The sequence below is a fragment of the Carettochelys insculpta genome, chromosome 25, assembly GCF_033958435.1.
Source record: "Carettochelys insculpta isolate YL-2023 chromosome 25, ASM3395843v1, whole genome shotgun sequence".
NCBI lineage: Eukaryota > Metazoa > Chordata > Testudines > Carettochelyidae > Carettochelys > Carettochelys insculpta.
In genome coordinates this window covers 8424337-8449477 of record NC_134161.1, presented here as the reverse complement: position 1 = coordinate 8449477, position 25141 = coordinate 8424337, and the positions used below count along the sequence as shown (strand labels likewise).

At 45.6% G+C, this 25141-nt stretch overlaps 1 protein-coding gene and 1 long non-coding RNA gene across 4 annotated transcripts in view; one reads left to right on the top strand and one right to left on the bottom strand.

Moving 5' to 3' along the window:
* LOC142001624 (uncharacterized) overlaps nt 1–25141 on the top strand; it is a 91093-nt gene that overhangs the window by 40904 nt on the left and 25048 nt on the right. Inside the window, exon 2 of the long non-coding RNA XR_012642537.1 lies at nt 20739–20835. This is a non-coding gene — a long non-coding RNA (uncharacterized LOC142001624). The remainder of the gene's footprint in view (nt 1–20738; nt 20836–25141) is intronic.
* SC5D (sterol-C5-desaturase) lies at nt 1176–25141 on the bottom strand. Of its 3 annotated transcripts, none has more exons than XM_074977054.1 (6): nt 24984–25141; nt 15003–15220; nt 12416–12548; nt 8413–8513; nt 5625–7669; nt 1176–5445 (listed from the first exon to the last, which is right to left on the bottom strand). In XM_074977054.1, the coding sequence occupies exons 2-5, from the start codon at nt 15210–15212 to the stop codon at nt 7217–7219; spliced, it is 897 nt and encodes a 298-aa protein (XP_074833155.1). In that variant the 5' UTR covers nt 15213–15220; nt 24984–25141; the 3' UTR covers nt 1176–5445; nt 5625–7216. The 3 variants fall into 3 exon arrangements, with proteins under 3 accessions (XP_074833155.1, XP_074833154.1, XP_074833153.1); XM_074977053.1 differs by lacking the exon at nt 24984–25141 and adding an exon at nt 17875–17950; XM_074977052.1 differs by lacking the exons at nt 8413–8513; nt 12416–12548; nt 15003–15220; nt 24984–25141 and having other exon boundaries at nt 5625–7214.

The following is a 25141-nucleotide window of genomic DNA, read 5'->3' as shown; positions in this document are numbered from 1 at the left end:
CCAAGCCCTGGCATCACCTCCTGCCCATGCACAAGACTGAAAGGCACAAAGAAGCAAACAGGCCGTGGAGATGAGCATTCTTGGTACTGTGGAAGGCACAATATGTTGCACACAAGGGCGGGGTGGTGAGGCCTTTCAGGAAAGGTCCCCCATGGTAGGTTCATATGGGCAGTTTAGCCAAAGGTTGCCAGATTTTCAAAAAGTATAGAAGGGCCTAGAGAGGCACAACAAGGGGTAGTGGGGTCTTCAAAATAGGTTTGGTGCCTAACTCCCCTTGATTTCAATGTCAGTGGGATTCAGACACCCTATCCTGTGTAAGCACGTCTGAAAAGCCCAGCTAACATCCCGGTGATCTTTAAGGGCCTCTGTACCTTGCCAAAGCTGGCCTTTGGGGCTGGCTCAGGTGGCTGGGGGTAGGATGGAGTTTGAATACTGTTTGCTGAGGGAGGAGGTGACTATGGGTAATTTGAGACCAAGGACTGGAGAGTGAAGGAAACAAGACCCTCCTCTCACTGCTTGAGCTGCTCTTTGCTGCGCAGGTGGCAGGCTGATGGGCAAGTCTGATTGTTGTTGCCTGCACAGCTCTTTGGATAGAGAGAGCTGTGGTTACTAGGGGCATCAGTTTGGCCTTGCTTCCAAGCATTAAGTGTCTTACTGCTGCAGAAGGACACCAAAGGGAAAGGCTACCAGTCCTGCCCTTTTACACCTTGTGTTGTAACCTATAGGCTGATGGAGCCGAACGAGTAGTCAGTGAAGACTTCTGGCTGCATTGTGCCACTGATCCATTGGGTTGATCGCTTGCTTTTACATACGTTATTTGTGTCTAACCACACAGCCATGAAGCATGCACTGTAAAATCCATTCAGTCTAACACCAGAGATGCCCAATGGTGCTTTCCAGACTCAGTGTCCACCCAAGAGCACCTGAGCGGAGGTGTTCAAGACCTGGAAGGGCTGGGCCTTAAAGAAAGCACGTCTTTCATTCGTTCCGACACAAGCACAATGGCCACCCTTGTTCAGCGCTGTCGGTGTCACAGAGCATACGCAATAATAATAATAAACTGGAAGTGGGCATTTGGTTCTTACTGTGCTCACAAAGCCCATTTTGCCTCCCAATGATCCTTTGACTGTAGAGATGGGGACGTGAATAACAGAACCACTGCCCGTTTTGTTCAGTCAAAATAGAGATATTTATTGCTTGTTCAGAAAACATTAGCATTAAAGACCCAACACATAGTGGGCTGCATCAACACAACACAACCTTCACACAGCAATTTCATTCTATGAACCCTCTTTTCCTGCCTCTCTGCTCTGATATTCCAGTTTTTAGGAAAATTAAAAGTCTGTGTAAAACACTTCACCTGTTTACAATAGGAACAGTATACACTCTGCTGGAAAACTGCTGTGCATGCATCTCACTTCACGTAGCCACTGGGAGGGACTGGCATATTGAACAGCACTTTGTTCAGCTGTTCCTAAAGTTGGAAACAATTGACCAACCTGTAGCCATATCCTTCCTGGCCACATCTGAACTGGAAAACACTGCCTGGTACAGGATTCCTATCCACTGGAAGCCAAGACTCCCCCATCCCTGTTGAATGTGGGGCTGGAGCGTTGCAGATGTCTTTCCCTTTGTCAAATCACACACGCACATACTCCCTGTGCGGGTTGGACACCTGCAGTTCATCTTGGAAGGAAGCTGTCACAGAGACAAGCTCTTAGTCCAGCAAACTGGGCAGTGTTGCCCAAAGGGATTTGGAACCAGTGTGCTAAAGGTTTCTCCTTTCCTTGCTGTCAACAGGAATTGCGCAGAAAGGAACACACATCTATCCATTCCAAGCTGCTCTTACCATCTCGTCTTACTGGTCTCCTCTTCACCCACTGCTCTTTAAGGGTTTCATTATTTGGCATAATTAATTTATGCAGAATATACCAGTCACGGCACTACAGCCAACAATGGACAACAGTCAGTGAAAAGCTAATACCACTGGAACTACCTTCTCCTAAGGAAATTCCACCTTTCCCTACCTTGATTATCCACGTGTTCTATGGGCTAACGATTCTAATTCCTAGTATGTAAACAGCACTTTACTAATTCAAGAACAGAACAGGGGACTGGCTTGAAGCTTAAGTCAGTGGCAGCTGCAGCTGTTCAGCATCCCTGGAAAAAAAACCAAGCCCTGAGATGCATTATTTTGTTCTCCATTTCAGGCCTTGCAACAGGCTTTTGGTTTTCATGGGGGCCTTGGCTATTTTATGTGTAATAGCAGTTTCACTTCTGATCTGTATACTAGAAGTGCTTTTTCAGTACCCACGATAGAACATACCACAGTGGGAACTGCGAAGGCACCCTCTAAGAGGGGAAAAGGTAAGGAGATGTTTCTTCATGATCATATGTAGATTTCACTCCTCTAGTAATTCTTTCTAAGCCTTCTCCTGCCTATGGATCTCTGCTCATATCTCACAACTCCATCTGTCAGCTCCTTATAGTGAGTTGGGCACACAAGACCAGAACAAGTTCTGACCCGATGATTGCATGTGCAGTATTTAATGATCTTCACAAACCAAACCCCACAGGTTCTTCAGAGCTCTCAGAAATTCATAGGTAGAGTGGCAGCAATGGGAGAACAGCTGTGGTGCATGCCTGCGACCCATGCCTGCATCGGCCAGCCAAAGCTCCACTGAAGCTGCCTGGATAAGAACACCAGGACCAGTCCACTTTATTTTTCTCCCTCTCAGAGCAGCATAAATCTGAGACACTCCAGTATGCAATTCCCCCAAACAGAGGACAGGCTCAAAACTGTGGCACCACAGCAGGGTAGATCATCTTGATGCCAAAGTCCTGGGAAAACAGACAACCTGATGGAGCTAAAACCTCTACCATTTGATTGCTCTCTTCCATTCTTAACTGCCCCTGGAGGAGGGGATGAGCCTGCTCTTCTGCACTGGTGCACTGTTACCATGAAAGGGGCATGCCAAGACTACAAGTTTCATCGTGTTTTCCTACACTCTTGCCCATTGTTGGACATGAGGTGGCTACACAGCTCTTCTGCCTTTAAGGCTGGTTCTGCTCTGCTCCTCTTTCTAACTGTTTTGCTAAAGGTACAGCATAATACAATTCTTATGACTAGTGCAAGATAAAAGCAGATGATACAGCTGATTCCAAGTGGTCCTTGCTTCCTAAAGAAACAAAGAAAAAGAACAACAAAAACCCTACCCTTTCTTTCATCTCTTTCCTGATGCTCTTATATAATTTTGTAGTGTGAGGCAAACATTATTAGAAGCAGTCAATATTTCCAGTAAGTAGTGTTTTTTCAAGTAACTGGCTTCCGTAGCCTTAAGAACAACTAATCAACTAACATTTAACCTCTGAGAGAATTGTAAAATGGAACAGTACTTCACGCTGTTGTCAGGAGTCTTTTTAGCTCACCTGTTCTAATCAAAGCTGTGTGATTATAGTGTGGTGTGTCTGCCTGATAAAAATACTTGGCTTAATTAGTCTTCAAAAGTAACCATGTCCGAAGCTTGCGGAGAGGAAAAACAAATCAAAACATCAGCAAATGATGGAAAGCCAGTAAGACAACTTCACAGAAAGACCTTCACTTCACAATACAGTATAGGAAAGCTAATAGCAACATAAGTATTTCCGCCACCTCTCTGAAAAAGGGAAAAGTTTTTTCCTTCCTTCCAAAGGTACAGCATTTCTATAGGATTTCTACCCTCCAGCAGGTTTGCCCAGGAATTATAAATACATTTCTCCAAAGACTCTACAAAAACTCAATTGAGAAGACTTTTTCCAAAAGGACAGAGTACTTGTTGCTATATATCTAAAGCTAGAAAATTTACCCTGTTTGTATAACACTGATGCTTCTTTGAAGTACAGCTCTCTGTGGGCTCCTATGCTTGCTTTGTGCAATATTTCTGCATGATTTCATTGAGGGAAAATTCAAGAACATTATAATATAGAACACAATTACCTCCATTATTTGTACTGAATGGTATTATCTGTCATGATGCAAAAAATCTACAACATGCAAAATCACTTATGCTGTTATGTTGTTCAAAGATGCTCTGTTTAACCATTAGCAATGGGTGCTCATTCTTTTCAATTCATTATCCTATATATAAGGCAATTTCAATTTTGGCAGCTTAAAAAACATATAAGCTGTGTCTACACGTGCAAAACACTTTGAAATACATGGCCCTTTTTCGAAAGAGCGGGAGGAGCGTCCACATGTGTAAACCCGTCTTTCGAAAGAAAATCGAAAGAAGAGGCCACAGACTTCAAAAACTGAACCCTGATCCTGTATCAGGAAAATCGCTCCCTTTCGAAATACTAAATCAAAAGGGTACACGTGTAGACGCTCCACAGTCCACTCTTTCGAAATACAGGTCCGCCATGGTACTGATCAGCTGGAGCGTGGGGCTGCTCCAGCAGGCAGCAGTGGGGCTCTTTGGTCCCTGTGTTCGGCTGCCTGGAAGCTGAGTGTGCGCTTGGAGCAGCCTGCACATGCACTCCAGCCTGATGTGCCAGCACCTCCCCCGCAAGGCTCCCAGGGGGAGGGGAAAAAAGGGGTTCCCTCCTGGATGGAGTGGGAGCTGCGGGACCACCTCAGCCTCTGGCAGGACGAGGAGGTCCTGCGCCACAATGCTGCAGCCTTTGGCCGCCTGGCAACGGGCCTGCACACCAGGGGCCACCTGGAGCGTACCGCAAAGCAGGTACATTCTAAAGTAAAAGAACTCTGCCAGGGATATGCCCGGGCCAGGGACCAGGCCGGATGCTCCGGGGCAGGACCAGCGACGGGCCTCTTCTACAGGGAGCTACGGAGCATCCTGGGGCCCGAGGAGAGGTCACCCCCCGTGGCTTTCCTGGACACCTCCAGGGAGGAATTGCAGCCGGAGGAGGAGGAGGAGCAGCCCGGATCGGGGACCCAGGAGGGCAGGGGACCATGGACTGATCAAGCGAGTCAGAGATGGCCATTGGCAATGTTGTGGGGATGGTTGAGGCACTCACTGAATGCTTCCTGGGTGGGTTTGAGGTGTCCCGTGTAGGGCCTCATGAGCCATGGCTACAGAGCGGCATGGTGACGTCCTCCACCACGGGGATCTCCCTCTGGGGGACGAAGGTGCTGGCCCCCATGCGGTGGCAGAGGCCAGAGTTCCGGAAGACCCGGGCATCATGGGTACAGCTGGCCCAGCCCACGTAGAGGTCAGTGAACCGGCCCCTCGCATCCACTAGGGCCTGCTGCACCACTGAATGGTAGCCCTTCCTGTTGAAGTACCGGCCAGCGCTGTGTGGTGGGGCGCGGATGAGGGGGTGTGTGTGCCATCCAAAGTGCCAATGCAGTTCGGGAAGCCCAGGTCCTGGAAACCGGCGACAGTGTTTATACACGTCCCCCAGGCGGACGACCCTATGGAGCAGCATTGCATTGATGGCCTTGATGACCTGCAGAGGGGGAAGGAGGACATGTGCTCTAGTGTGGGTGTGGCAGCTGTTGCCCCCTGCCTCGGGGCCCATTCTGCCCCCCTCCTGTCTGGCTCCTGGCCTGTGCAGCCCCTGCCCCATCCGGCCCCTTGCAGGGGAGGGTTCCCCTTGCCCCAGCCGCCCCCCCGGCCCCATCTTACCTCCCTAAGTACAGCCCCGATGGTGGCTTTGTCCACCCTGAACTGCTGTCCCATGGAGCAATAGGAGTCTGGGGTGGCCAACTTCCAGATGGCAATCGCGACCCGTTTCTCCAGGGTGAGGGCTGGCCCCATGCAGGTGTCCTGGTGCCGGAGTGCGGGGGCGAGCCAGTGGCAGATCTCGAAGGTGTGTGTCGACATGCAGGAATTCCACAGCCACTCCCCTAGCACCACGCGTTCCCACCAGTCGGTGCTGCTGGGGTGGGTCCAGAGGCGTCGGGGCACCGTGCCCTGGTGGGGGAGCTCTGGGGGGACCGCGCAGCCACCCGATGAGCTCGGGTAAAGCTGCGGTGAGGGTGCACAGCACTGCCAGCAGGGCGTCCTCCTGCAGGAGCTGTCGCTGGGCCTCCATGGTGGGCATGAGTGGGTTCTGCCAGGCTGGGCAGCACTCAGCTCGTACAGAGGGGAGGGCGGAGGGAGGGGTCCTTTACAGGAGGTGGCTGGCTGTGGCCCCGGAAGGGCTTGTCGGCCATGGGACCCTGTCTGCGGCATTTCCTGCCTCCCTTCTTTCGAAAGAGAGCTTGGAGCCATGTGGACGCTCTCTTTCGAAAGACCTCGACATCACTTCAAAAGAGCAGATCGGAATGCCAATCTGAAAAATGGCGGCGGGTGCCTTCTTTCGATGGCCGCTTGTTCGAAAGCCAAACTTGGATTTTTGCCCTTAGGAAAGGTTGCTTCCGTGTGGACACAGCTATATAGTTTACTTATCTAAGTAATGCCATAGCATTGGTAGATAACTAAAAAATTGACTTGTTTGAATTTTATTTTAATATGAATAGATTAAGTTTTTTATTTAGAAAACAGTAGGTCTGCTATCTCTTCCTATTTTAAAATATACAAAAAAACCTCTACTGGAATAACATTAGCTCAGTTTTGATTCAGATGCAAAGCTGATCTTTAAAAGTTAAATGGGTAATTTTTTTAAATGTGTGCGCCATCTTTTAAACTCCAGGTATGTGTATGTAAAAGCATTCTAGCACATATTCTATATGCAAAGAGTGTCTCTTCCTTTTATTAATCATCAATTTTCCTTTTAAGTACACTCTGTGCCTGTACTGCAATAATACTGTGTCATCTGTATTGCACCACCTGTAGCATCCTTGCTCAGTTAGCACAATTCCTAGTAAGTTATCACTGTGCAAAAAGAATTATTATCTGGACCAGTGGTACTTTCAGGGGAGAGTTTTTTTTGAATCTAGCAAAAAGATCTTTTGGCAAAATTTACAGGCTGAACCTCACCTGTATTATGCTAGGAAAGGCACTCTCTCTTTCAGAGCACTGCCATGACTGTGGCCAAACTTCCTTATTGCATCAATATTGGACATTACATTGGACCTATGCTTTTTACCCTGACCATAAATAGTCCCTTTTTATGCACCTGTGTGGTTCTTAACTACATAACTCCACCTAAAATGCTTCCATCCCAAGGATGATATAATCGGGAAAGGACTTCTTTATAAGTTTTTTTCCTTATTAAAAAAAAAAAAAAAGCAAAAGTGAAAGTCAAGGCATTTTTGCAATCAGCTTGAGCAGCTCTAGTTATCCTTTAGACTGTCCCCATTCACCAATTCTTCATCCACATGGCCATTTTTACTATTGGCCAATTCCCCATTCTTTAGCTTTTTCATGTAATCATGTAGCCCTTTCCCTTCAAAGGATGAGGGGGTTTTGTAGGAACCGGCAATTTTATCCCAGAGGGTGAAATACTGACCATAGTTGTAATCAAAATATAAGTGGTGATCAGCATGATGGGCAGAGCCGTTGATAATGTTTTTTAAGAAATGTGGGACACGGTAATCACCATCATGAATGGAAATGGTCCAGATGTTGACAGCAACGTAGAGACCCAAGTAAGTCACCTTGTGCAAAGGGAAGAAGAAGGGATAGATATGATAGGGAAGACTCTGCAGGAAGCCGTCCAGGGGATGAAAGGCGTGGCTTGCAAATGGCGTAGTAACCTTCCAGACGTGATGGGGCTTGTGCAGACGCTACAGAAGAAACAAACGGAGTTAGTGTCTATATTTTCATCCACGATCTCCTTTACCTGGAATCCTAAGCAGGTCCCTTTTGGGTTAAGCAAACACCCATGAGGCTACTTGGCCTCTGAGGACTCCTCTTGCCAACTCCTGCATTAGGGACAATACAGGCAAAGGGATGGGAAGGGTGTGTCGAAAGAGGGCTGTAGCACATAGATTTGCTCCTCTACCCTCTTCTTGCTCAGATGCCCCTACTCTGCAGCCTGCTCCTACACCCCACACCCACCTCGATCCCCAAGCCCCAGCCCTCTCCTGCCTGACCCCGCCCCCTCCGCACACCCTGAACCTGCAGCCTATCACCTGCCCAGATGCCAGACTCCAAATGTGCTTCCTGACTGCCTCCTCCCACAATGATCCCCTCAGTTTTAGGGCCACGCCTGAGCCTGGGGGCTTCACATAGTCTACTAGCTTTGCACGGCCCCAGGTGCCAGGGCTGGTACATGAGGGGATTCCATTTTTTTGTTTGTTTTTCAGTAAGGGGCCACATCAGTGTGGTGCGGTGCAGGCTGAGAGAACCATCGAAGTGTGCCACGAAATTTCAGAGCAGCCGCGGCCCAAGCTGTCTGTCGTATCTAACGGTGATCGATAATGAGAACAGATTTTACTCAGACGCTCCTGGCAAGGGCCTGCCTTAGCTTTACAAAGTTGTTTTGAAGTCTAATATGCTTTATATCTCTATCTTGCACTGCTCCTACCTTGTACACAAGTTTATGGTGGAGGAGCCTGTGGATCCAGTAAATGCACATGTCGGTGAAGAAAAGGAAAGAGAACATGCTAAGGATTATGCCAAACCATCCTAGGAAAAATAGAGATCAGAGACAATTACAGGAATGTCAAAACTGAGAAATAGGTCAGAGAAGATGCCAGGAACATATGTAAATTCTCTTTGCAGAATTTCCTTTCATTCGCCTGAGACATTCAGGTTGTAAAGAGCAAGCTTAGCAAAAGAGGATTTGCATTATACTATTGTAGCAATTCTTGCTGGTGAAAAGTTCTATGAGTTCTTTAGACTCTTCAGTGCTGAACTGAACTTGATATGGAAAACGCAGTAGTGGCTCTCCAACCAGAAAGCAAAATGATCTTACCACCAGCCTCCTAAAAACACACCAGTACTTTAAAGAACACTGCCACGTACATAAAATTACACCTGAATATATTCTCTCTCTCTCTCTCTCTCTCTCTCTCACACACACCCACCCACCCCCCCCGGGGGTTTTGTCAACAAAACTTGCTGAGCATCTTCACACAAAATGTGTTTTGTCAACAAACTGTCGACAAAAGAGCTGTGTAGATGCTCTGGGAGGCCCTTTTGTTGACAGTGGGTCTAAAGATCAGTCCGTTTTTATGTGCGGATGCAATCTGTCCACAGAAGTTCCGTCCTAACATCTCTTGTGATGGTAACTTCTAATGTCGATATGGCCCAACTAGATAGAGGGCCAAGGCAGACACTGAAGTTAGGTAGTGTCTCCTAATTCACACATACAGGCTATGTCTACATTATGGAGATCTTTTGAAAGAAGCCCTTCTAGGAGATCTTTTCCAAAAACTTCTTTTGAAAGAGTACCCCCACACAGCTCCTGCTCTTTCAAAAGACCAGGCCAGGGAAGCTCTTGACAGGGAGCACTCTTCCTGACATGGGAAAGGAAGACAGATTTCAAAAGGACCACCACACTGTTCTGATTTACTTACTGGGAACATTCATGTGTTTTTACACATTACTAAGCCAAAAGTCGCAGTGCATTACCTTGCCAGTGTAGACAAGCCCATAGCAAAGTCTGTTTCCTTGTGCTCTCCTGCTTCTCTGTTGCACTCGCATCCTGTTTCTTATGCTTCGGTTGAAAGCTCATTGGCACAGGGCCACCAGTGTGTAAAGCATTTGTACAGAACCTAGTTCAATATGACTCTGGTCTATGACTCAGGCTCCTAAGCATGGCTATAATGGTATCAGCAGCCACTTCCTGGTGCTGCACTATTGGGGTTGTAGGGGAATGTTTGTTCCTGTAACTAGAACTATTTCTATTGGGGCGGGGTGGGATAATATGCATGAAAATGGTTTTGTAAAAACCAGTTTGACCAAAACGTAAGTTGTGGGCTGCCCTAATATCTCCCAACTGTGCAGAAAGGCACCATGGGCAGCACCGCTCAAGTGTTCTGAGTTTAACTGGAGTTCTGTTTTCTCTAACATAGTAAATTGTACAGCATGTTGTATGGGTGGAAGGTAACATGCCTTTGATAATGCAGTGCTAATGAAAAGAGGGTGTAAATATTGTGGGCTTAGTTTCTAGCAGGTTTTTTCTCAATGAACGTATGCAAAGAAGTGAAGACAGCATGAGCCACTACAGAGCAGACTTGAGACGGCTTTTGTTTTTGATAGAAATAATTGCTTAGGCCAGTGGTTCGTAACCCTAAAACTACAGTGGACCACCCCCTGCCAAACGTTCATGGACCACCCCATCAAAGCCAATTCTAGCTGCTATGTACACTTTATTAAATGAGAGAGGAAACCCAACATAGATTTTCAGATGTTCCTGGAAGGTATTTAATTTAAAAATAATAATTGACGGTAACTTTGCAATTTATTTAAAACTTATTAGCTACGATCATTTTTACTTAGATTTTGTGTTTTTCCCCATGGACTCCTTGAAAAAACCCTCACGTTGGAAAGCACTGGCTTAGGCCATCAGTTACTTGAAACAGAGTGACAGGTCTTGATGTGCAAGAGGGAGGAATAAGAAATATATACAGCACAGACAAAACGACCATCTGAGCCAGCCCATCTCCTGTCTGCATATAAAAATATAAAGGCAAGCTGCTGCTCTTCAGGTGAGGTTTCAAGTGGGCCTGATTTTACAGTGGTGTAAATCAGGAGTAAATATATCTGGAGATCTACGTCTCTCTCAGAACTAGACGGGGCCTTCAAATGTCATTGAATCCATTCCCCTGCCCTCTCAGCAGGACCTATCACCAGCTGTGACAGGTTCCCCCCCTCCTTTTTTTAAAAACATATTTGCCTTGGATCCCTAAATGGCCTCCTCAAGGACTGAGCTCATAACACTGGGTTGAACAGGCCAGCGTGCAAAGCACTGAGCTATCCTTCCCCCTAACTGTACCGAAGTGAAAGGGGTGAATCAACAATTGGTAGGATCGAAGTCCCTTTGCCGGTGTGTCTAAGTCTACAAAGCAAATCAGTGTGACTGCACTGTGGCTTGACAAACCCGTGCCAGCTGCAATCCAGCTAGCACTGGAGACAACAGCCATGAAGATGCAGTGTCGCAGACGAGGGATGTCAGCTGGTAATGGTTAATGCTGGAGCAGCCCCTTGTGGGCCATGGTGCGCCTTCCAAAATTTTGATTGCTAAATGGGGTGCTTCCTGCTTCTTGGGGTGGCCCTCCCTGCATATTGTCCCTCTGCAGGAACCAGTCACCTACGCTGTCCAGTCAGTGCTTTACACTGAATTCAAAAAGCTTCTTAAAATTAAAGACAACAAACCCATCCAACATCGGTTCTAATCTCAGCTGCCTGATGATAAATCTCTTACTTTACCAGCCTCAAATGCAGGGGGAAATGAATAACTCTATGTAACACTGGCACCAAGAGAAATAGGCTGCTCCAACTTTCTCCCCACATTTGATAACCTTGCATTTGTTACATGCTGAATGGAGCCACAGGTTAACCTTCACAGTGCTCTGTTGCATTGCTTCTCAATGATGCCTCTTCAAGCACATGCATCAGGGAGCAAGGCAGTGAATGTGGCTCACGGGTCTCTCTCGCCCATCAGCACAAACCTACTAGAACATGTTTACTCTTCATCTGGGACTGAGCATCCTAGCCCAGGTGACGCTGCAGTGCTAGATGGTACTTTGGCTCAGCAGCCTTGCAGGGAAGAGCATGTGGAAAAACCATGGCTGGGGACTCAAAGCCACAAAACCTACACAGCTGTTTTTTAGAGCACCAGCATGGGGCCTGCTACCCCAAGCAGACACCCCCCTGCTCCCCGCCAAGCCTAGGGTTTGAAGTTTGCCATGAGCAAATGCTTCATTTTTTTGGAGATTTTTGAAGCATCACAGCTTGGGAGCTTGCATTCATAAGAATGGCCAGACTGACCTAGTATCCTGTCTTCTGACAGTGGCCAATGCCAGGTGAGCTAGACGTAGTGAGCAAAACCAGGTAGTCACTGAGTGATCCCTCTCTTGTCATCCATGTCCAGCCTCTGACACAAATTCAAATATACCTTGCAGCTCTCAGCTTTGGGAGACACCAAGGTGTAACAAACACAGTTTAACGGGATACATTTTATGAATACACCATTTAGGCAGCCTGTCAATTTAATAGCAGTTTCCACCCTAAGGCACGTTCTCACTCATTAAAATCTTAGCAAATAATCAGACAGGGCCCAGTGAGGGAAGTAGGTTGTTCAGAGGAAAAGAGATGACAAAGAGGGCGGTCAGTGGAAATTAATCCATACTGGCCTCTTAGGGAGGGACACAACATACAGCAAGGGAAAGAGTTGAAAGAATTTAAATGAATTAACAACTCACATGATGTATCTACGATGCCTATAATTAGTGTTATTGTAAGTTGCACAAGGCATAGGCAGGGAGTTTGGACTCCAGTGTACTCGGCTCTGTACAAACATAGAAGAGAAAAAAAAGACAGTCCCTGAACCCCAGGGCTCATAGTTGATTTAATTTCCTTACCATATGGAGAGTCTTCAACGTTGTGGTAAAGCTTGCTGTAACCTCTGACCTCTGCAAAGAAGATGGCGACAGTGGGGACGCTGATCCAGGGCAGGGCGTGGAGGGAGCATTTTATCTCCCGCTGCACCTGATTCTAAATACAAAAGCAGAATTTGAATTGTTCAAAACAAAACAAAAAAAAACCCAACCCCCCTCACCCCCCAAAAAAAAGCACAAAACACGTAACTATGTGCCTTTGTGAAAACATCAGGGTGACTCTTCTGCAGGAAAGGAACAACAGATGCACTGCCAGCTTAATACTGCTGCCCCAGTTCAGAGCACCATTACACCAGTGGTGAGACACACCCTACCATAGACATGAGTCCTGCCCTTCTAATGAGCCTCATGAATCAGTCAAGTTTCCTCAAACACAGTGGTTCTCAACCTGTGATGGGGGTACTCAGAGGTTTTCCAGGAGGTACTCAAGTCATCTAGGCCCGTGTTTCTTAACTAGGGTGTGGTCACAGGAGGGGTTAGAGGGAGTCTCGGGTGCAGGGCTGGCATTAGAGATGGCAGACAGGGCAATGCCCTGGGCTTCCATGGGCCCAGGATACTAAGTTACATGCTTCAGCCCCATCGGCTGGGGCTCGGCGTTCTCACAAGTGAACAAACAGGCTCAGGTGTCACGCTGCAATGTAAGTACGGTATGATATTTATATTCCAATAGTTTATTTTAGAATTATATGGTAAAATCAGGGAGTCAATAGTTTGCCAGTAATAGCGTGTTTGATTTGGTAAACAAGTAGCTGAAACGTGGGGTATGAAAGGCAAATCCTGAAATGGGTAGTCGTTGGGAAAGGTTGAGAACTATGGCTATAGGCAGTTTCTTCCAACCAACCAGTGACAATTAAGTTGTTTAAACAAATGTTTTGCAATGGTAGAAAAAAATTGTGTGCCTGCAAATTATAGGTGCTGGGCGTACTTATGTTTTGGTTTTGAAAAAAGAGGTACTTAATCAAAAAAGGCTGAGAAACACTAGCATACTCTGTCATTCATTATCCACTGTCAGTTCAGTCCTGGTGAGAGTTGGCTTGGCTGAGTCACAAGGAGGACATGGACAATTCTGACCCTTGATATGTCACTGTTCCTCTCTCTATGCTCAAATACACAAGACCTGCCTGCCAGTATATTTTTGGCTTTGTAGAAAAGCCACTCTGTAAGAGGACAACTAGTTCATCCTTGTGGATGGAGGTAGAATAAAGGTAATTTATAATCACAAAGCCTTCCACCCAGCATCACTTTTTTTCTTCTGGCGAAATTTCTTTGGTGCATAATGTAATGTAGCCTTGAAACAGAAGGGTGCTTTTTAATGTATTTTTGACTGTCTTATAGGCAGCAGGCAATGGAGGAAATGAGCACAGGATTAGGAAGTTTCTACTCCTGAGTTCTAATTCAGGTTCATCCACTGACTTACTACTTAGTTTTGACCCACTTAAACTCTGCCTCAGGTTTTCCCAACTAGCAAATGGTGACACCTACACCTCAGCATTGTGAGAGTTAATTACAGTAAAATCTTAGTAACAGAGAGGTAGCCGAGTTAGTCTTTATTCTAACAAAATACACCAGCAGTCCTGTAGCACTTTAAAGTATCTCCAGATTTGTAAAGTGGGTCTGACCCATGAAAGCTCATCACGGAAAAATTATTTTGTTAGTCTTTAAAGTGCTACAGGACTGCTGGGTTTTAAGTAAAATCTTAGTGTTACAAACACCTCAGGGCAATGAGTAGAGATTATTCATAAACTCAAACAAAACATTGCTCTTCCAAAATTTGCAGCTGAGCATTGGCTGAATAGTTTTGAAACTTTACTATGCAGGAAAAAAAAAAACCCACGACTGTAACGATCTTAATTTACATGAAACAAACACAGAAGCAAATAACAAGCAGTCCTGTAACATAAACAGGGATGATTTATATAGATTTCAAGTGTGCACTCCAATTACCTGAAGAAGTGGATCTTACCCATGAAAGCTCATGACCAAATAAGTGTTTTAGTCTTTAAGGTGCTACGCAACTGCTTGTTACTTGTGAAGCTACAGATTAACATTAACAGACTATTTACCAAGCACTGAAGCAGTTTCCTTGTCAAATCGTCTCCTGAGAACCTACCCCCCCAACTTCCCTTTCAGGGGGTTATGTTTAACACAGTACTGTAACGTGTTTGGTTTTTTTGTGGGGTGTGTGTGCACGCACCTCTGCTGCTGCCTGACTGTGTTTCTGCTTCCAGATGAGGTGTGTGGGTGACTGCAGAGCTCACAATGAGATTCTATAGCATACGTGCTGTTTTAAACCACACTGTAAAATTGTTACTTAAGCCTTTAGTCCTCTTTACAAATGGACTATATTGATTCCCCCGCAACACACACACACAAAGTCAGACTTCATGCAGATCCTCGATTTATCACAAATATTTATAACCCTATTCAAATAGCTGGAGTGTTGTCGAAGCATGGTTAGCTTTCACTCCGCTATGAATTCTGGAGAGGAAAGTTTAATCGGCCACAAAATTGGCAAGTTATGATGCAAGGGGAAAGCTGAACTCCTGCTCACCTTTAGGAACTGAGGGTGTTGCTTCAGAGAGTGATCAAAAACCAAGTAGTAGCTCAAAGTTCCAAACAGCAAATAAAGTACAAATCCACCAAGATTCGTAACCAGCAGGAGACCGATGATCTGTCGAAAGGGCTCATCCTCTGGCCACGTGGTTGGATACACATATGGCGTAAAAAAGTTGTAGTCAGCGTAGTTCAGGACTAGATCCATTGTTGTATCTGTAAAAAAAAAATAGACAGTGCACCAACGATCCACACCCAAGCTCAACAGTGACATGACAGTAGCATGAAACAAAAACGATTCTGCCTGTGCCAAATCCATACGAAATACATGTCTTAAATCTGCATGTACCTGGATAATAAATAAAAGGTCATATGACTGTTGTAAATAGTAGCACATTTGACTATAAATTTTACATTGTTTCAAGTTTACATCTGAAAAATAACATACAATGTATTCCTTACTTACCAGAAGTCAGTCTGATAGCTAGCATCAGAGGGTTAGACATGTTAGTCTGTAGCTGCAAAAAGGAGAAATCTTGCGGCACTTTATAGACTAACAGATCTTCTGGAGCATAAGTTTTCCTGGGAAAAGACCCATTTTGCCAGATGCATGTGCTTTTCTCACCTATATGCCTTAGGGAAGACTAAAGCCCTAGTTTTGTCCCACCAATGACTAACAATTTTTTCCACAGGCAGTGGGGGTGTAAAATTCTCGAAAGCAGTTATAGCTGAGGAGTCTGAGGCTCACTGATTTTTCAGTGGCATAGAAGCCCTAGACCAACACCCTGAAGGTGTTAGGCTCCTAACTTCCATTGATTTCAGTGGAAATAAGGAGTAAAATATCTTTGAGGATCTGTGCCCTTCTCATTTTTGAACATTTTACCTCTAATCTTCTCCCCTCCAGTTATACAGTTACCAACCAAAAGTGGTTCTCAACATCTTCTGACTACTGTACCCTGTGTCTGATCTCTCACCTCATTTAAAACTTCTTATGATTGTACTTTGTCTAATTGTGTATCATAGCACACTGTTATTGAACAATTTCTGACTTCCTATGAAATTCTAGTTTATATTGATTGTTCTAGTGTTTCTTATGCCTGTTGTGAGATAAGGCAAATATCTAGATGAGTTCATGGGCGCCATTGAGAACTACAAGACTGTACTTAAAAAAAATTGGCAGTGTGTTGGAGCATTGGCCATTAAAGGGCTTTAAACTAGAAGCTGAATTTTGTTAGGAAATTAGTTTAAACAATTTTTCATAGCAGATTGCAACTTGAACTTCCTTCCTTTCCTGTCAATGTAGTTCATGTCAATAGGCTGCCTATCTATAAGTCCCTTTTGACATTCCTGTGCCACATATCATATACCATGAATGTTCCTCTCTTTTACCACAATTATCCCTTTTTCATGTCTGTCTGGGACACACACACAATTTCAACCATGACCTGCTGTGGTCACATCTAAAGTCAGAAGCTAGGTCTATCAGCATAGTTCGTTCTGGCCATGGTTTTCCTGGTGAGATTGCCAGCTCTTATAACTAGACTTAAAATTTCTGAATTTTCAAAATTTGTTTTTAACGTAGAAGATTTCCACCACTTTTTGACAGGCTCTCATAATCAATACACCTACGTCCTGGACTTTTTCATCTACTGATGAAAAAATGATATAAAAATATGCACTGTAGTGAGAGCTATGTTAAGCCCAGAATATGAACAGAGACAAGGTGGGTAAGATATGGCCATTATTATTTTCCATTAGTAGTGATGTACATCCTTTGAAATCTGGATAAGGACCTCCCTCTGGAAGGTGTTATATAAAAGCAGTATAAAAAGATAGTCCCGGGTTACAAGAGCTTACTGTCTAAATAAGAATGGAGCGAGACCACCACCTCATTTCACAGCACCGCTGAAACCAAGCTGGGGGGAGGGAGGGTACAAGCTCCTGATCTATTACTCTTAAAAGGTGACTCTCTAACTGGAAAAACAGTAAAGGTGTGAGCAACTTTGACCCATGCAAGGGGTTTGCAGTCTCATGGATGGTAGCTGAGTGCGCCCAAGAGTGACCCAAACCAGCTGAGAATAAACAATGATTTAGACACAGAATTTCCTTCCCTCTTGCAAAGTAAACAGAGAGAGCACTGCCTGGTGGGGATAACACCTCTTTGAGATGGGAAAAGGAGACAGGAAGAGGAGCTGCTGGGGGGCAGAGGGAGAGGACAGCTTTGCCAGTGCCACAGATGTGCATGCAAAGGTAAGGTGATACCCCACCCACCCTCAGCTCGCACTAAATCTCCCTGCCTGCCTTGATGGTCTCCAAATTGGGAATGGGGGGGGGGCGGTTAGACCCTAAACTACTGTTCTGCACCTGCGTGCCCTGCCCTTTCCACTTCCTTCCCCCATCTTCCTCTGTATTCCTTGTGTCCCGCTACACATGCATAGACTTCTGTGCAACGCGGGTCTCCTCCATCAGAATCCCCCTTCTCTCCTTCCCTTGTGCATCTGCCCCATGGCCACGTGTGTGCTCCCTCCTATCACCTCCTCCTTTGCATTCCTGGGGTCACCCCTGTGCACCTCTGGTCCCCTCGCGACTCCCACCGCTCTCGCCGGTGAGCCTCCCCCAGAACCACCTGCACACACCTGGGATGTCCCCCTTCTGCACCCATTGCTTTGCGAACCGCCGCTTTCTCACCCCGCTCTCCCATCCCTCTCGCCCTTGTGCATCCTCCCGGCCCCAGCTGTGCACCCCCGCCCTCGCCGCTGTGCACCCCTTCCGCCACCGTATCCGCTGGTCTCCCCCCCTTCGTCTCCCAGTGCACCCCTCAGAGACACCCCCTCTACCTCCCGGCATCCCTCCTTGCAGCCCCGTCTCACCTTCTCGCGGCCGGCTCCCGAGTCCGGGAGCCCGGGAGCTAACAAGGGCGCTCGGCAGCCCCGGCTCCACCCCCGCCCCGCCCCGTGCGGCAGGGAGGCGGGGCTTAGTAGTAGCCTGATGAGACGTCAGCGCTCGCCTGATAGGTGGGCGCTGGCTCCTCCCCGCTCACCACCCGCAGGGCGTGATCCCGAGGGGCGGGGCCAGGCTTGCGATGAGCTGCGGGTGTCGGGTCCTAGTGCCTGATCCCAGAGCCGCTGGCGGGCGTTCGATTTTCAGTGTTGCGGGCGCAGCGGGGCGCTTGTCGCCTTCATGGGCGTGCGGAGGGGCCGCCCAAGAAGGACCAGAGTGGTAGTGACCCTTTCTAGCACTGCCTCTCAGGCGTTCGTCTCTGGTGCAAATGGAGAGCTCATTGACAGTAGTGCAAAAGGAAGTGTGTGTGCAATGGTTATGGAAGGCGGGTATTAGAATCACAGCAACCCTAGATTGGAGGGATCGTGAGAAATCATGAAATCCAGTCCCCTGCCCTCATGGCAGGACCAAGCACTACTCACGACCATCCCTGATAGATGTCTTTGGAACCTGCTTTTAAATATTTCAAGTGATGGAGATTCCATAACCGCCCTAGGTAGTTTATTCCAGTGTTTAACCACCCTGGCAGTTAGGAAGTTTTTCTTCATGTTCAACCGAAACCTTTCTTGCTGTAGTTTAAGCCTATTGTTTCTCCTCCTATCCTCAGAGGCCAAGGTGTCTTTGGAATGCATAAGGTAATTGCTATCTCTATTAAGACCAAGCCCCAAAGTGTCAAATTTGAGAATAAACTCCAGTTCAGATGTCTCTCTTTGGAACATATGTTTCAAAATCGAGTCAACTTCTGGTCTGATGTTTGAAATTCCAGGCTTAATAACAGCCCAAACTATCACATCTCAGTTTCAGCAAACAATCAGCATAGCAACTGGAAGAGGCACAAACATTTGAGCTTCAGGTTTGTATGCTCCAAAGAGACAGTTATTATATTGAAAATTTGGAACACAATTTTTTAGCTGTTCAAATGATACAAGTTATGTTCAGCTACTAACTGAGAAATGGTGCTTATTGTCTTGACATACAGCATCATTCTCATTCTTTTGCGTTTTCCCTTAGACATTGTCTTTCTTTTGTGGTGTAATTTAACACAGTGCTGTTTGGAGTAGTTCTGTTACTGCTGTAATACAAAGCTCCAGGAAGCTGGAGACGGCATTGTCTAGTATATAAAGCAGGAGACATGGATTCTCTTCCCACTACAGCTCGCAATTTACTATGTATCTTTGGTCAAGTCACCTCAGCTCTTTGTACCTCTGCTTTTTCTATCCCTCTATTCTCTCTTTATACCTGTTCTGTATGTTTTGCTTTTTCATGAATCTTCCCACTACAGCTCGCAATTTACTATGTATCTTTGGTCAAGTCACCTCAGCTCGTTGTACCTCTGCTTTTTCTATCCCTCTATTCTCTCTTTATACCTGTTCTGTATGTTTTGCTTTTTCATGTGATTTAACTTTTAAATCCCTAGAAGTTATGCTAAACAAATGGCTCAGAAGTTCAGAGCAAAGGAGGCAATATATTGCATATGTTATAATGCATGTTGAATATCGTGCAACCCATACACAATTGTTTTATGTAAAGGAGGGAAATACAAATTAACTGGCCAGGAATTTGTCAGGTGTTCAGATCTGGAGAGCAGTTTATTTTTCAACTGTGATTAGATATATCATCCATGATACTGCCTTGAAACTTGTCTTGGTGTGCCAAAAACTAGTGATTAATTTACATGTAACTCTCTGTTGCTAGGTAGTTTCAGTCTTGCTATTATCTAAAAGTCTCCACAAGGTCAGGGTGGGCAGCCATGACCTATGACTACACGACACGTCAGGTTGTTTGAGGGCTTCATGCTTTGAACACAGTTGATAAGAACGGTATGGCTTGGCTTGACCAGATTACGTGCATTAAATAAATAAAATCTATTTTCATGCATGACAGTTCCTTTAGTATACTGCTGGTCATCTCCACTCTCATAAATTGACTATTTTTGAAAGCTACAGCACACAGCAAATTTATTTGGCACAAATTTTAGCTGTAAAGTTAAAGTTAAGTATGCTTGATTTTACCGTTACTTTGAAGAGAGCAGGAAAAGGACACTAATATGTTAATTTTTAATGTTCTGCTTTCCAAGGCAGCACTCATAGCTCCAGCCAGGTGGAGGTAGAATCAAGGTTCACCACTCCTGCCATATGCCTAGCTAAACAGGACATACAAACGGTTCTGGCAACTTCAGGTTTTTTCATATTGTCTCCCCCAAATGGTTTTAAAGCTGGTTTTGAATTGGGGGGAACGTTTTCTCCAGTGTGGACAGGGAAGAAAATCTTAAAAGCTGTTAGAGAAACAGAGATATTGGAAATGATGAAGGTGGATGAGGTTGTAATTGTTCTTTGCAGTGTTTTATCTTTTAGAGTGCAGTGGCCCTCTTTGTTGTTTTTGTTTTGTTTTTAAAGCACTAGTACCTGGCACTCTGGTGTGAGGGGGGCACTGGTTGGCGTCCGTTGTCCCAACGAAAAAGATCACAAGAGCCTGATGACAATGTTGTGGCATGGCGCATGTAGCCTGCCATAAAATAAGACTGTTTGCCCCTCATTCTTCATGAGATGAGGGTCTGGGATACTTGGGTCCCTAGATTATTTTGGATAATCCAAATGGCATATAAACCATTATAACCTTCAGATCCTTTTCTGCAGTATTCTTTGCTGGCAAGTAATGTCCCATTATATTTGTGCAACTTCCTGAGTGCGGCACCTTGTATTTGTTTTATTTAACTTATATGTAACTTTTTCAGTTTGAGACGGCTTAAAGACTACAAAACTGCATTACTGGAAGAGAAGTATGTTGCGGCAGCCTGCCATCTGGAAAAGATACCAACAAATTTCTCATATGTATGTAATCATATCTCTTTTAAATATTGTCAATTAATGTCCTGTGCTTCCCCTCTGTTAGCACTTACATGCCACCAGCACAGTTTGCCTGGTGCCTATGCTTTGTGCATAACTGGTGATTAATTAACATGTAACTCTCTGTTGCTAGGTAGTTTCAGTCTTGCCATCATCTAAAAGTCTCCACAAGGTCAGGATGGGCAGCCATGACCTATGACTACACGATGCCTCAGGGTCTTTGAGGGCTTCATGCTTTGAACACAGTTGATACTGTCTTCCTCTTATTGCCAGGCATGAAGCAGCCTGAAAACACTTGGGTCCCTCAAAGACCTTGAGCTGAAGGTTCTGAAAGAATGAGGCACAGACTTGACGGTGCAGACACAGAATATGCTCGAGCACCTGGGAGAAGAGTGGTGGCAAACAGTTTTGTGGAAACTTCCTTTATCAAAAGGTGCTGAATATCTTAGTTTGGTTCAGTGACTGAAATGATCCTGGCTCAACAGCCTCTTCAGAGCTAAGAAATTAGTAAATATAGGTGAGGAAGGGAGGATTCAGCTAGCCCTCTGCCATTGGCATATCCCTAACTGAGAACAAAAAAGCAGTCCAGTAGCACTTTAAAGACTAAGAAAATAATTTATTAGGTGATGAGCTTTCGTGGGACAGACCCACTTCTTCAGATCAGATCAGATGTTGATCTGAAGAAGTGGGTCTCTCCCAAGAAAGCTCATCACCTAATGATTTTGTTAGTCTTTAAAGTGCTACTGGACTGCTTTTTTGTTTTGATGTATATAGACGAGCATGGCTATCTCTCTGTTACGAATTGAGAACATTTGACTGGAGGCAGTGGTCGTTGAATTTCACACCACATGGGGGCAGTCTGGAGTGATCACAGGCTGTTTCATCCATTTAGTGGCTCTTAAAATGTATAGGAAATGTTTCATCTGGCCCATACGGCAGTATTTCCGAGTGACTGACAGGGAGAAGCCAAGAGAGTTCTCAGCCGCCAGGTCCTTTGTCAGTCATGAGGCCAAACCTGACAGCCTGTAGGGTTTCTCCAGACCTAATGGGTTGCTCATCTACTCCTGAATAGACCACGTTGTACAATATCAGGCTGGGCATTATTGAGAACCTGACCTGCTGCATTAGCGGGTGAGGCTTCTGAAACTTTTCATCAACCAGCAGTGACTTGTTTGGCAAGTTAAACCACTTCTCTCCTGCTCCTTGGAGCTCTGCGTTGTCCCCTGCTGAGGAGGTGATTTGGAAGTAACAAAGTGTTGTTTTGAATACAAAACTGCAGTGAGGTTGTGGAATAAAATAGAAAGGATGAGTTTCCTCTGACTTATTCCATTTTCTAAAGAAGCTCTCATCCAAGGAGATACATTTCAGTTAGGTCTCTCGCATGTCCTCTGTTCCATCTTCTTGTCTATAACTACAGCTCCTTGAGCGTGTTAGGAAATCCAGATTGCTGTATCTCAGCCTTGCAAATTGATCACGAAAACTTACCTGGCCGGACATCAATATAGGCTCACCCACTCTTGCCATTACGAGTACGGACACACTTATGTGAGCTTTCATGAGTACAATTTTGCCTAGTTGCTTCAGATATTTAGGAAAATGTAAACAACTGACACATAGGCAGTGCCAAATGTGTGTACCTGAGTACCCTCTGTGCCACAGAAACGCCCCAATTAATACAACAAGCTCACGCCTTCACTGAGTGTATATTGAAGGAGGAAAACTAATGACGGCCAAAATATTCTTAACAGCCTAAATTTGCACAGAAATTGAAATGGGGAAACAACATCCAGAGCTGTGTACAAGGCAACTTGCAATTAGCTGCTGTTCAGGAAATATGGATTCTGGTGCCACTTCCCTATGCTGGCAAGGGCTAATCATTGTATGGGGACCAGGAACATGATGCTGTATCCCAGCCATCCTTGGGCTCTCTCTGGCTTATGATCAGAGAAACCTGGCTACCATTCAAGCCAATGGCAAAACTCTTAACAGCTTTACTGGAGGTGGTAGATTTTACCTTTTAGTGTAAAATTAAACATGTGATGCCCTGAGTGCAGTAGGAAGACAGAGTTTGAAAAGCAGTTGCAAAGTTTCAGTGATGGCTTATCTAAGTCTTGCATAGGGCAGATTGAGTCATTTTGAAATTTCCTGCGAACCAGGGAATTGGAAAAATTTTGTTTCAGAAACAACAAAAACACAGGGATTCCAAAATAAAATATACTTCTGGGATCTTCTGCAGCTGTTCAGTGAATTGGACATAAATCTTGTCCGTTTTACTGCTGCCCACGACTGAATAGCAGCTATTATTCTGATATGAATCATGCCAACTACTGCAACACTAGCTCCCTACTTCGAAGGGAGTGATAAGTAGGGTGTCAGGAGATTATTAATGAAGAGCTGCAGTGCATATGCAGCACTTCTTGAAGCTAATTCTCCCCCACGGCAACTTCGAAGTGCCGGCTTGCGTGTAGCTGTGGCTAAGCCGCTGGTACGTCGAAGTGCCTGGGCAACTTCGAAGTCCCTTTACTCCACAAAATTCTGTGAGAATTCTCCCTGGTGGATACTGAGATGGTGTGGCCGGGCCTCGAGCTGAATGCCACGATGAACTGAAATCACTGGTAGCTGAAGCTATGAAGGGCAGGAATTACAGGGTTTTGCCTACAGCAAAACCCATAGGACATCAACAGCCAGTAGGTAGGAGGAGCAGCAGACGGCCAGTAGAAGGAGCAGTGGGAGGCCAGCAGGCACGACTGGCAGGCAGCCAGTAGGAGAAGCAGCAGATGGCTGGCAGGACCGACCGGTGAATGGCTGGTGGGGCAGCTGGTAGGGGGCAAGTGGAATGCCAGACCAGCTCAGAGGTGGCATTGCTTCAGGTTCAATGAGGGAATGCATCAGGGTGATGTGTCAGGGCCTGCACAGACTGGACAGAGTTGTAAGTGGGGCATTTGAAGGGGGGTACAGAGAAAGTTTGCGTGTGTAAACTGGCTGTTTACAGTATTGGACTGGTGAGCCTGCGAGGCAAAGGACACTGCTCAGTCCGTTTGAGCTGGGACAGTTACTTGAGGATTGGTTATGAACTCTGGGGGTGTGTCTAAATGGGCACAAATCTTCAAATGGCCATGCTAATAGCCATTTCCAAGATTACTAACGAGGCGCTGAATGAAATATTCAGTGCCTCATTAGTGTTAGGACGCTTCCCGCCGCAGCGCTTCGAAAGCGCTGCTTTCGAATGCGCGTGGCTCGGTGCAGCTACACAGGGGTCCTTTTTGAAAGGACCCCGCACAATTTTGAAATCCCCTTTTTCTGTCCAGATGAGCGAAATAAGAGGATTTTGAAATGTGCGGGTCCTTTGCTGATCTTACTTCATCCATTGCACAGAGAATGCCTTGCTGGAAAGCTCTGGCTCCTGACATGTAGTCTACCTGCTGGGACACATTTGTGGCAATAAGGGGTAACTTATTAGTTAGAAAAATGTCATTGCTGCTGTGTTAAACAGGTGGTGGTTATAACTTTGGTGGCAGTAGGCTTTGAAAGTAGTGCAGTTTCCTCAGGTCATACAAAGTTCAAATGGCATCACATTTGGAACAAAATCCTAAAATTACTCAGAAGGCCACCACTCAGCTGCATCGTCTAGTTTTGACCAAAATTGGCAGAAGTCTTTAAATACAATAACTTATACAACTCAGTATGCAATGTAGTACTGCGTTGGGCGGTTGGAGAAACATTTAGGTGGTCAATTATATCTGTTTCTGTACCTTTTTTTAAAAAAAAATTGGCCTTTGGTTAAAGCAAAACTCTGGTCACGTGACAGTAAGAGCCCATTTGTACCCTATAATGCATCAAAATATCTGTCATTGTTTGTAGAACACACTGATTTGGAAAAGTTTGGTTCTGTTTTTATTAAGTAATTAAGGTGACACAATCCCCGCCTTCTAATTATAAACCATGTAGGTTGTCGTCTGCTCGGCCAAGCCTAAAGCACCCATGGCACATATGTAATTTCAATAGCAGGACACATTAACGCCATATAGAACAGTAATGACTCTTTGTAGAAGGGCTGTGAAATGTCTTGTGCGAATAGCAAAGTAAACCATGTGCTCTTGATCAGTTAGCAGGGGACATGTGAAGATACTGACCTGTTGCATGGTTTGATGTGGGCCGATATGTGACTTTCCATATCTCGGGTGCTTGAAGGAGGCCGTGGTTGGTGGCAGCTTTTCACTGTTCTTCTTAATCAAATGACAGCTGCTAGGAGGGCCTTAATGACTTGCTCTCTTCGCTTCCTTGCCTCTGA

What these genes read in the sequence shown, in the direction of transcription:
- SC5D (XM_074977052.1), bottom strand. Translation starts at nt 6,212, where the DNA reads ATGGCTCCAAGCTCTCTTTCGAAAGAAGGGAGGCAGGAAATGCCGCAG. An exon ending in TCGGGGCTGTACTTAGGGAG is followed by an intron (nt 5,446 to 5,624) that starts GTAAGATGGGGC and finishes CCCCCTCTGCAG; the next exon opens with GTCATCAAGGCCATCAATGC.